We start from the raw sequence: 12,063 nt of genomic DNA on the forward strand, positions 1-12,063 counted from the left end.
CTGACTTTTAACTACACTTCAACAAATATAACTAGCATGGGTGTGTTTTTAGACCTATCCTTCTTGTATTAAATGGTACTCCAAAACTTCTTATTACGTCGACAGTTTCATTAACGGAGATTCACGGCTGACTTATTTTAAATAATTATATTTTAATATTTTAAATTATTTAATAATGTCTGAATATGGTTATATCGACACGACTATTTATGCAGATCAAGAAATAGACAACCATCAACTTTTTTATAATCTAGCCAACTAATGTCAATAATCAGCATAATCAAAATTGATAAAAATAAGATTAGTTTATCAAATCACTCATAAAAATTAAATAAGTAAGAGTGTCAAGAGTTTCCATAACCTATGCTAGCTTTTTTTTACTTGCTTGTCATGCTTTAGAGAGAACGCAATCAGTGGAACCAAAATATTTAACCCATCTCTTTGGATATTTTTGTTTGAGAACATCTGCAGTGATTATTTAAAAGTGGGCGCAACGTCTTTTTAAAAAAAATGCGGTATCATATCATAATATTTTGGATGATAATAATATGGAATACCTTTTGTCAAGACGCGGGTGCCGAAAGTAGTATTTATTTTAACATAAACGATTTAATGAATACTGGAATTATGCCATTTAGCCTGTTTTCTATTCCCATTAATCGTTATAGCAGAGAAAAAAACGTATATAATGCATCAATTTTTCAAATTATGAACTATCACAGGTGAACATTTATTGAAGATTTAAACGTATGTCCTATTACAATTTAATTTCTTCCAGAAAAATAAAGCAAAGCAGTTTGATATCAGATTACCTTACCAAAAAAATTTTAAATATTCAAAGCCTTGGGAATCGTTCAACTTTCAAACGACGAATTGGACGATCTCTGTATTATGTTGAAAGATCGGATAAAAAAATATTATTTCAGAAGGCCGCGGTTCAGCACAAAAATGGGCCAGAAAGGTACGAGTATTGTTGACTTAACTTTTAAAACTTTCTTTATTATAAATGCCCCTGAAGAGGGTACATTAAAATTGGCGTACGTTTTTAACAAACATAAACGTCTACCACCCCATCACCGAGTAAATATGTGTCCTAAATCTAATTTTTCAAATGCAGTTTATTTCATGAAGGAAATCAATTTTGTCGAGTAGTGTTTTAGAGATTTCCACTGTTGTTCGCAGTAGGTCCATCGACAGGCAAAATTTGGTGGCTCTAGCTCTTATAGTCTCTAAGAACTAGCCGACAAACAAGACGGACAGGCGGATAGACGGACAGACAGATATGGCTACATAGACTCCACTTTTCCCCACAAATACAATATACCCCTTTACTCTTCTAGTACCGGGTACAAAAACCGCAGTTCCGTAGAGATTGACCATATCTATCAAACTCCTCAACTCGTTTGAAATCGGATTATTATCATAGCCAGCAAGAAGACATTAATTTGCAATGACTATCCTCCACCCATTTTGTTCATTTTTTCTTTTTCGCACACTCTGTCTCTTGCACTGTGCGGCTCTAGTGGAGGTGAGAGTGCTGATGAGCGTTATGGTGTAGAAGTCAGGGCGATGTAGATGACAGATGTAGCAACCAAAACTGCTTATTTACAAAAAAAAAGTTATAAAGTTGCATAAGTATGTACATATGTATCTAATATTGACTCAGCACCGAGTATAAGAGAAGTGACGCTGTTATGGCAGCGTTTCACAACGTTCCTTACCGTTTTATTTACAGTTGCATTACATTACAGAATGGGAAGTGGAGACAGGCAGTTTCATCGGAGAAGCTTTCGTAATCTTGCATATGAGAGCCAAAGGCTGCAAGAAAAACCAAACAAAAATGTTTCAACGTTATTTGGAGATGACAGTATTGACTACGGAGATCTAACTGGTTATGCGCTTAAAGGAGCTTACAGTTTAAGCAATGTATGTAGATATAAAAACTTGTTTATCAATTTTAAAACAACATATTTTTTTAAGTATCGCCCAAACGCAGGTGGGCCATCAAGTGGAGCCGCAACAGAAGCATTTGGTTCTCAAATCAAACAAATTAGCAAAACTGGTACGTTTTTCTTTAAATTAAGGTACTTTTTGTAGTACAGTACCAAGTTTTAGGCCATTGCGAACACTATAGCTGAAAGTAGCCGCAAGCTGAGATAGAGAAGCTTTCAAAATCGAGATTTGACCGTCGTTTCAGGTGCGAATTTGTTTCGTGTTTTCGAAGAAAATTTGACTCTGTCAAAGTCAATGATACCTACATAAACCTTTCTATGCCTTTCTATAAGAAAAACTTACTCTCTGAGTGGGAAAGCTTTCACAACGAAATGTTTCCTTAGTGTTGTTTATTTGACTTGGCAAATAATTTTTAGTCCGTATCGGTCGGATCAAAGATAAAGATCCATAAAAAAGTTCTACAAATTTTTGTTTAAGCTAGTCACCCCAAAAGTTCTTGTTGTACTTAATGTTTGAACAACAATGTTAAAGTCACGAAATTTTCTGGTAGAGATCACCACACTGGCAGCCGATGAGTTCTGTATGAGCATGTAAAGTGTTCCGTACAGCATAGCTAGCAATGTGTTTGTAAGTTCGGAGCCTTTATTAAAGTTTACGGCTCCGCTTTCGGCTACGCTCCAATCGCCCAATCGCTCTAAATCGTTTGTATGTACTTATTTCTATTTTTTCTTGAAGGTTACGAAAATTCGTATGAAGATAACAATGCTCACGAGGTGCGACTAGAAGGTCCCAATGCTATCACAGATACATCAAAACAAATACTCGATATAAGTCTTAAGGACATTACAGAAATAGCGCTTACAGCCTTGGCATTCTTTTCTTTCGGAATGTTTACTTTACAAGTTTTAATGTGCATAGCCATGGTAATTATATTTATTGTATTAAGCATAAGAGAAAAATGTGTTTCCGAAGAATGTGTAATGGAGCAGTTATGTTCAACTAGGGGCCTCCTGCGCACTCACTTCGCTGCAGGGCAACCCTCTGGACCGCGATTTGTCAATGATTGATTGAAATGTCCCTCCTGTAGAACCGCTATTTATACCCGGTACTCGAAGAGTAAATAGGGCCTACTGTATTTGTAAGGAAAAGTGGATTTACATATGTATGTAAAGCACAGGAAAACGTTCCCGACCCCATAAAGTACACATATATATTCTTGATCAGCATCAATAGCCGAGTCGATAGAGCCATGTCTGTCTTTCTGCTTGTCCGTCTTGTTTGTCGCCTAGATCTCAGAGACTATAAGACAAAGGGCGAAAATCTCCCACAACCACAATTTTGAAGATAAAAGAAAGCTAAAAACTTAGAGAAGGAATATATACATTAGATCCCCGAATTGGGATCAGATTGGATCATTATTAAAGCCAGAATGGAGAAATTCATTTTCAGTGGCTGCGCCCACCCCGTCCAGCAGCATTTTTTTTTATTTTTTGTGTGAAGTGTAGGGTAGTGTGTGGCTCTGGGGAGGGGGGCGAGCTAAAAGAGCATGTTAGCGTGAGAAGTGATTTAAATGTTAAATTGAAAAAAAAACCGCTAAGTTACAGATCTAGTGCTGAGTACCTGGTATAAAAGATTTGATGCGTAAAAAGCGTCTCACACATCAATGCTCGTTTTCAAGAACTATCATGGACATATTATTTTGCGCTCAGACTTGGCCCCCATTGCTTTAAATAAAATATAGTCCTTCGACGACCCAAAATAGTTTAAATAATAGAGAGATACTATGAAATTAATGAGAAGTTGTTTTTCACAAGAATGAGTGATAAGTAAATTAATACACGCCAATTAAATGGAAAATCTAAGAGATGGCGACTAGGTAAGATCAGCCACCATTAGATCGTTAATCCTTTTTAGTTGTTTCTTCTTAAAGTCGCATACGAGACTTATTTATGTGGGTTGGTTATATTCAATGGACTGTTTAGTAGTAGGGTAGATATTCGATCTTATGAAATTGAATGAAACGACTTATTTCAATGCTTATTTCAGAGCTCTCTGACCAGCGTCTGCTGACGCTTCTTCGCTCTCGTTCTCGTTTCACAACGTTCCTCCTTTTCTTTTATTACCCCGTTTTCCTTATTACAAGCTTGTTCAAATCGATTTATTTATAGAGCAACGAAGAAGGTTCCAATTTAATGATGCTACCAGTTGAAGCAACAGATACAACCGACATTAATGATGGAACTGAAGAAATCCGTCGTAAAAAACGCTCAACACATAATCAAATCACATCTGGCCGGGTATGTACTTTATTCGCACAGTTAGTTATGCTAATACTTTTTTTTGCAAAAGAACGAGGATTGACGACTCTTCCTTAAAACCAAATAGCAAAAGACAAATCGCTTCCTCCAATTTTTTCTCACCCACACACTCGTTTTTATTCATGAAATATAAAATTATTGCAATATGTTATGATGGTGTATAATTTGAAATGATAGATTAGATTAGATCATTAGATTAAAGAGAGAGACAACTGTAGCGGACAAATGAAATCACATTTTGCATACAGACTTCTGTGATATCACAGTGTTTATTTCAGAATTTCGCTCCGCTCGTTTCCTTCCCCACATAAGACGAAAATCTGTGAAAATCCACCACAATGGTAAAGATAAAAGAATCGCAAAAAACGCAGTGCAGCAGAAAATTACAGAGAGTGTGTCGTAGAGAAATTTCCGAATCTGGGCCAGATACGACCATTGATATAGTCTTCCTTGGGCGGAGGTGTAAGCAAAGACAATATAATAATAAGATTGATAACGCTCATATATTAGATTGGCAGACAGCAAGCGGCGAAAAGCAAAAAAAAACAACCCCTGCCTCGGTCGCTCACATATGAGAGCGTAGAAGTATTAACATATAATGCGCTTACAAGTGTGAGTACGCACGCACAAGCCTAGGAGACCTTTTTCTAGACGAAAATAATTTCATGAAATTTCTTCTTCTTCAAGAACTATTTTCCGATTGACTAGTTGGCATGACGCACGCTGAATACCCTACTGGCATTGAGGTTCGGTTAGGTTAGGTTAACCCGGACGGCCCTCAGTGGGTCCATTCACAAGCCAATATGGCCCTTAGTTATCCGGATGGGGGGTTTGAACCGTCGCTGGCTCTATTTAGGCGGGTTTGAAATGAGGTGTTCTTGGAAAATGCAAGTACTTCCCCTGGTGTCCTAGGTATCTACCTCTTGCTCGTGCGAGTGCCGAACAGATGCAGATGAGATGTTCCAGGGTTTCCGTGACCCCCGGCTCATCGCATTTCCTGCAGCTGTCTCGACTGGTGTCTCGCAGCCAGACAGTGGCATGTGAGGATTCCCACCAGTAATCTGCAGTCCTTCCTCGGTAGGCGCAGTAGGAAGTGGCTGAGTTAACCATTGCGTTCTATGCACATGGTTTTCGCGGTTTTGCAGGTTTTGGTACTGCTCCACCAGTTTCTGCTCTGTAGTGTGGCCTGCTTTTCTAGGTCACTTTGTACTCTCTACGAGAGACTGGCACGCTCTCAAGACTGTCATTCGCTAGTCCGACGCCTTCCTTAGCTAGTGCGTCCGCCGACTCGATTACTTCGTCAATATTATAGTAAGATGAGTAACGCCACACATAACGAGCGTTACCAATGGTTCTATTATCTTTTTCTTGGCTCACAAATTTATCGAGTAATGAGTACCAGGGATAAAAGTAGTGACAAGGGTTTAGAAGCGTCTCACAACATTCCTCATTGTTTTTCCATATACTTGTTCATTTTTCTTGCAGGTTCGCGAAGTTTCGATATTGTTGCTAAGATCGATTGATCATTACGAGCATCAAAAATACAAGAATTCTACAATTTTGTTAAACAGTTATTGCAAATTGTTTTCTAGTGACAATCCATCACATCAGCGTTGGATATGGATTTTACTGTACAGGTTCGTTTATATATTTTATTCTTACAATTAGTGGTGCTCTTGAAAATCAAGGGGATTTTGGACTGTAAAAATGTTTAGTGTATATTTTTCCCTACCACAGAACTTTCTCTTAAAGAATTGCAAAGAATTTAGAAGTAGCACTTTTTTCTCATAACTTAATCAACTTAAATGAGGAGCTGATACATGCAGCAATAAATAGTGCCTGGATCAGCATCAATAACCGAGTATATGTCTGTCTGTCCGTCTTTATGAGCGCGTGGATATCAAAGACTATAAAAGCTACAGCAACCAAATTTAGCATCGAGATTACTGTGATACACACTGTTACAAGCGTATTTCAACATTTTGCTAGTCACCAGAAAAGGGTCAAAATCAGCTACACCCACAATTTTGAAGATACGAGAAAACCAAAAACTCAGTTCCGTAAAGAATGTCCATATCTATCAGTTCGGATCTATCAATTGGGATTAGATTGGTTCATTATTTTAGCCAGAATGAAGAAATTCGCTTCAAAACTACTTATACATACAATCCCTACTCGTTTTTTAAATAATATACATAATAATGTACATACATCTTCAAAACAAAATTTAAGTTTTCAAAATTAGACTTTAATTCCGCCAGGTTGGCTGTTTTGCGTTGTGTGCAATAGCTGAGTTTTCGCCACATCAAGAAACGTGCATATGGAGGGAAAAGACATATTTACATCGAGCATTTTTAGCTCAGCCGTCCCTCCATAGATTTTGATGAGCAATACCTGAAACGATGCCTACTTAATGCACTCGTACATAAACGAATAAAAGGCACACTTTATAATTTGTATTGTTTTTTAAGTTTTTAAAGTCAAAATTAAAACAAAAAATCTGCTAAAAATCCACATTTTTGCATTTTTAATGCATGTTTAATATTTCCCACACGGTACGCTAAAGAAATATCAGATTTTAAAAACTATTCAAAAAAAAGTTCAGCAATAGAAATAAAAACATAATTCATTAAATAATTGTATTGCCCAATATGTATCAGAAAGGTCGGGTTGGTTCCTAGAGGAAAAATAGTGTCGGGTAGTGTTATTAAAAATCAAAACTCTTTTTTTTTAGCAATGGGCAACTTTTAAACCCATGCCATCAAAGTGTTGTCTATTGCCGTTTCACTCACACTTACTACGCAGATCCCTTTCACCTATTTAATTCACATGGACTCTTCTCTCCTCCACACAGTGCTCAGCAGAAAACTCGAGATGAACAAAAATAACTGTTGTTCTGAGAGTGAGCGAGACCTCTTAATTTTTACTCTGTCTTTTTTCGTGAGCAGAGAGCTTCGAAAAACTTGTTCCGAAGATCCTCTATCTTTCGTTTGTTCGTATTATTTTAAAATACGGCTGAGAATTGTGCCCTCCCCTGTGTCACCTCTCCTTAGCCTATGCTGCATGGTTTCATCATAAAACAATGTTTATTAAAACATTTTATGTTGAAGTACGAATTAAATACCCTTATTTAATCAATTGCCTAAGAAACTGGTCTGAAAGCAAAAAACAAGAAGGCTTACTTTCAAATAACAATTGATAAGAATATACAAAAAAATTTTCTCCCACACACAAAGATTATTTATTGTGTAGATACTTGGGTGATTTGACGAAAGGATGAATAGGAGAAGATAAGAAGAATTCGCGGTAACCAAAAGATGATAAACGGTTTCAAGGACATAAGATCATTTAACATATTCTTTTTAATTTACTGATTTTTTTTATTTTACGTTTTCAGATTAGGTGATGGTTGGCTTACAGCTCAAATGGCAACTGATTACAGTTCTTTGTTAAGAAACCTAACAGTTCTGCTCAGAAATTGTTAAGAAATAATTTAATTTAACTTATAATTTTAAATTGTATTTATTGTATTGTATTGTATTATTATAAAACCTCAAGGTTTTAATCAAAAGCCGTTTTTATATATTAATTTTAAACTATTAGGTACATAAAGTTTTCTATTATTCCCTTGTAAAATCAAAATAAAAAACATTTCTACTGAAAAGTAGAGCAGAAAAGTAGTACATTTCTACTCGTACATAAGTATTTACATAAATACATATTAACATCAAGCAGACTGTTTATAAGTTCGGTGACCCCGACGTGATATAACTTAGCAAATTACATACATAGATATGTACATATATCACAAAAAACAAAAACCTCTTTGTTTCCTTAATTTACTTTGAAACACATTGATTTGGTTCGTCGGCTGCGTACTATGGGTAAAAAGCCCAAAATTTTTGTATTAATCCGAAAAATCCAAACTGGATGTCCTTGCATAGAGGCACAAGGTTAAGCGTTTTTGCAAGCCACACTGCAGCCACACTACATACATACATAAGTGAGACTTGGCAAAAAGCTTGCAATTCTCCTCGTGGACCTGCAGTGTCCTGTGTACTGCTGCGTATAGAAAACCCCTGGCGCTTCTTCAAATTCCACAGGTGGTTGGATGGATCTCTCCATGGAACATGGCTGTTTGTCCGGATCAATGACGAAGGACTGCGCTGAGCAATAGGACTGAGATTTCCGAGACTTTTTATTTGTCCCTACAAAATGTTTAATATGTTAAACGGGCGGCACCGTTTCTAGCGTTTCTAGCTAACGTATTTCTTTTAAAAATGTTACTTAAAACTAATTCTCTGTTAAAGAACTCTGTTAACATTAGCACTTTAGCCGTTTAGGACAGCGTGTGCTGCATGACAGAAGCTCACTGCCGGAACACTGCCGTTAGGAAGTTTGCAAGCTCGAAGTATCGCTTGAAACCAAAACAAACTATGTATTAAATCCACTAAACAATAATTATTTCAATTTATTTATTTGCCTTTCTATATTTAGAATTCCTCTCTTTCTCCAGGGGGCTGCAGGATCTCTAGTGTACACACATGTGGAAAGAATTAACGATAGAGCGATAGTCCAATTCACTTGGATTTGCAGCGTTTGGTTGTTGTTTTTCCTCAAAAATTTGGTAAGGAAACACATGTTTGATCTTAAAGAAAGACTAGACAAGTCTACCACGGAGAAAAATTCAAGTTTTTCGAATCTTCCTTTCCTCAATCCATGACAGTAGGAGTTTTCCTACTGTTTTCCTACAGTTCAGTTTTAAGCCCATTCTTGTCACATATCCAAGACCATACCCCATATATGTACATAGTAAGTATGTATAGATATTTTTTGTTTTCCTTGAGTACAAATTAAATGGTTCGGATTTAGATGCATGTACATGTGTACCATATGTACGAAGTACGAACAAACAAACGCGGACCAATCGTTGCCCTAGCCGTCTAACAAGCGGCCACTAAGCTGTGGATATCAGATCGTAGACCTAGGGCAGTGCAGAGCGACTCGTCCAGACTGCACTCTTCACACCCTTAAACCAATCGTTGGCCTTGTGCGTCCCGTCGACTGCCAAGAGCGAAGAATTAATTCGAATGAAATAAAAGCCCAGAAGCTGACTTGTACTATACTATTATTTAATAATCAATTACATCATTTAAAATTTAAAGACATTCTATTGTAATTTGTTGTTGGTTTTCTCGTGTATATATAAACATTTTTGTAACATTAGCATTTCATTCCGTTCTTGTTTTGCGGTTGTTGCTGGTATCCTTTTATTAAATATTTAAATATATATTATAACCTTAACAGCTAGTAATATTCAAACATAGTTTTCTCTTTCTTTAATCATTATCATTATTGTTGTTTTTGTTGTGTATTTGGGTTCTTAGTTCTTTTGTTTTAGTTTTGTTGTTTAAATTATAGATTATATTTATTCACTAACCAGCGCCATTTCTCGCGCCGCGGGCGTGGACAGGGATTGGCCCAGAGCCGACGTGGCGGACACGGCGCTGCTCAGTCCATCATCCTCCTCATCTCTGTCCGCCTTGTGTGCCACCGCTGTGGTTTGCTTTTTGCGCTCCATGACCTGCACGTCATCGTCGTCATCGTTTTCCTCCTCGTCGTCATGCTCCTCGCGGTTTTCATCATCACAATTGCTGCGCTCGACCTGGTCGGCGGCTTCCGTCTCTTCGTGTGCCTCATCGGCAAAGGACACTTCGGCTGGACTGTTGTTGCTACTATCACCATTGGCCGTCGGCGCCCTCGTCGTTCCTTCCGTCCCGTGCTGGTTCTGGTTGTTGTTGACCTTATCCTCACTGGCGGACTTATTGTTATCACTGTCTGCATCGGCATTCAAATCGTCGTTCCTTGCTAGCGGCGCCGGCTCCTCCTCGGGTATGTCCTCGATCAGACTGCGATTGCCGGACCCTGCCGAGGGACTGCGAGGCGGGGGCGTTGTCGCTGACGTTGCTGCGGGTATTTCCACCTCCGACACTTGGCGCAGCAGGACGGGATCGGAGGCCCGCAGTGAGCTCTCTGACCCGCCGACGCCCTCGCCACTTGGCCGCAGCACCAGATAGAGCAATATGTCTGATAGCGAGATGATGCCAATCACCTTGCGGTTATCATCGACCACCACCAGGCGATGCACCTCCGCCCGCACTATTCGCTCCATTATGGTGTAGAGCGCCTCGTCCAGATTGCACTTTTGCACGCCCTCGAACCACTCGTTGCGATGCTCGTTGGCCTTGCGCAGCGATACATCGAGATCGTTGTATGTTTTCTCAGCAGCGAGATTCTAAACGGAACACAGAAGAATAAAGAAGTTCAGTCAATTGATTGAGGCATTGATTGAAGCAGGGACTTACAATCACATCAAACTTTGCATAAATATCCACCAGTCGGCCCTCGGCATCCACCAGGGGCAGCGCAGAGACGCGTCGCTCCACGAACTTCTTGAGCGCCGTAATGATGCTCGTGGTCTCGTCGGCGGTCTCGATGTTGTTGTACGTTCCGATCTTCAGTTCGCGTAGACTCTTTTGCATGTACGCGGGCTTTGGTAATTCGTTAATCTGCAAGTGAAACAAGGCTAAACATGTTTAATGGCTGTCCAAAAGATATGGATATGGATGGAGAGGAGGGATTCTCACATATAAAAAGAGGAACCTCAGTATGCGTTTGTGTGTCAGGATGTAGAGGACATTGCCGGTCGCCGGATCAATCACGGGCAGGCGGTGAATGCGGCTATGAATAAGAATTTTGATGGCATCGTAGAGGGAGGCATCTGGCCCAATGCTGACCAACGGCATCACCTGATTGTGCAGCACACCTGTGGAACAAAGAGGCGAGCGGATGGCATTATAATGTGTTTTCTACCTCAATATGGGAATGGATCTGTTCTACTTACTTCGCCACGTGTCCAGTTTGTGCTCTTCGAGCTGCTCCATGGAGGCGTTGGGCGACTTGTAATACATTTGCAGGATCTTGATAAAGTCCGTGATGGTCAGCATGCCCACAAACTGCTGCTTTTCAGAGTCCCAGAGCGGTGCTGCCCTTACGCCGTTGTAGACGAGTGCATAGAAGGCCTTCTTCACGAGCAGCTGTGTATCAAACACCACCAGCTTGGCGGATGTGGGTATCAGATCGTAGCACTTGTGGAAGCGGAAGAACTTGACAAAGATCTGTGAGTCGTCCTCTTCTGCAAAGACACAAGAAATCAGGTATTTGTTAGTTTAAATCATCTTATATGCGTAAAGATAAGGGCACCTTTCTTGAGCAGCCCCGCTAGCAGACGCTTCCAGGCCTCGGAGATTTGCTCAAACTCTTTGATGCTCTCCAAGGGATAGCAAAGGACATCGGCCGGCCGACCAGTGCCCCCTCCCAGCACCAGCCGACCCGCATGATTCGAATAAAAGTGCAATTGTAACATACGTCTTAAGGGCTCTTTATTTGTTGCTGTTTTTCTTTTATTCCTTTTCTGTTTAATCCGATCCGACTTGGTTTAGTGGAAATTTGATTCTGCTGCTAATTGATTGTTAATTAATTGCCTGCCTCTGTTCAACAGAGTATCAATATTGTATTAACAGAACGCTGCTAGAGTACCATCAAAGTTCCAGAGAGTTCTAACAGTTTTACATAAACTATCATCAAAACCAATAAACATCTTCTTCCATTGTTAAGCCTCAAACGACATAAATTGTTATGTCTCGCTGATACATTAAATTAAGACATTTTTAATTAAAATAAATTTAGCGTGCGAAAAAACCACAGAACAGAAAGAAATACCAAAAAAATA

General features: G+C 39.1%; 2 protein-coding genes across 10 annotated transcripts in view; one reads left to right on the forward strand and one right to left on the reverse strand.

Moving 5' to 3' along the window:
- The first annotated feature begins 797 nt into the window (after positions 1–797).
- On the forward strand, positions 798–7,756 carry LOC117590085. 2 transcript variants are annotated; one of them, XM_034282426.1, is made up of 7 exons: positions 798–961; positions 1,752–1,926; positions 1,981–2,062; positions 2,689–2,876; positions 4,122–4,250; positions 5,757–5,908; positions 7,669–7,756. In XM_034282426.1, the coding sequence occupies exons 2-7, from the start codon at positions 1,753–1,755 to the stop codon at positions 7,754–7,756; spliced, it is 813 nt and encodes a 270-aa protein (XP_034138317.1). In that variant the 5' UTR covers positions 798–961; position 1,752. The 2 variants fall into 2 exon arrangements, with proteins under 2 accessions (XP_034138317.1, XP_034138318.1); XM_034282427.1 differs by lacking the exon at positions 798–961 and having other exon boundaries at positions 1,737–1,926.
- A 1,754-nt stretch (positions 7,757–9,510) lies between these two features.
- The window catches only part of LOC117590124 (5'-AMP-activated protein kinase subunit gamma-1), a 63,169-nt gene continuing 60,616 nt past the window's right edge, over positions 9,511–12,063 (reverse strand). For 7 of the 8 annotated variants that reach the window (XM_034282489.1, XM_034282488.1, XM_034282495.1 and 4 more), the window contains 4 exons: positions 11,176–11,466; positions 10,919–11,097; positions 10,637–10,840; positions 9,511–10,566 (listed from right to left, as the gene is read on the reverse strand). In XM_034282489.1, coding sequence (XP_034138380.1) covers positions 9,700–10,566; positions 10,637–10,840; positions 10,919–11,097; positions 11,176–11,466 — 1,541 coding nt within the window. In that variant the 3' untranslated portion in view covers positions 9,511–9,699. Of the gene's footprint in view, positions 10,567–10,636; positions 10,841–10,918; positions 11,098–11,175; positions 11,467–11,534; positions 11,713–12,063 lie in introns of those variants that run through there. The other variant, XM_034282496.1, reaches the window with a different exon arrangement.

Source organism: Drosophila guanche, unplaced genomic scaffold (assembly GCF_900245975.1).
Source record: "Drosophila guanche unplaced genomic scaffold, DGUA_6, whole genome shotgun sequence".
Taxonomy (NCBI): Eukaryota; Metazoa; Arthropoda; class Insecta; order Diptera; family Drosophilidae; genus Drosophila; species Drosophila guanche.

What these genes read in the sequence shown, in the direction of transcription:
- LOC117590085 (XM_034282426.1), top strand. Translation starts at nt 1,753, where the DNA reads ATGGGAAGTGGAGACAGGCAGTTTCATCGGAGAAGCTTTCGTAATCTT. An exon ending in TTTTAATGTGCATAGCCATG is followed by an intron (nt 2,877 to 4,121) that starts GTAATTATATTT and finishes ATTTATTTATAG; the next exon opens with AGCAACGAAGAAGGTTCCAA. An exon ending in ATATGGATTTTACTGTACAG is followed by an intron (nt 5,909 to 7,668) that starts GTTCGTTTATAT and finishes TTACGTTTTCAG; the next exon opens with ATTAGGTGATGGTTGGCTTA.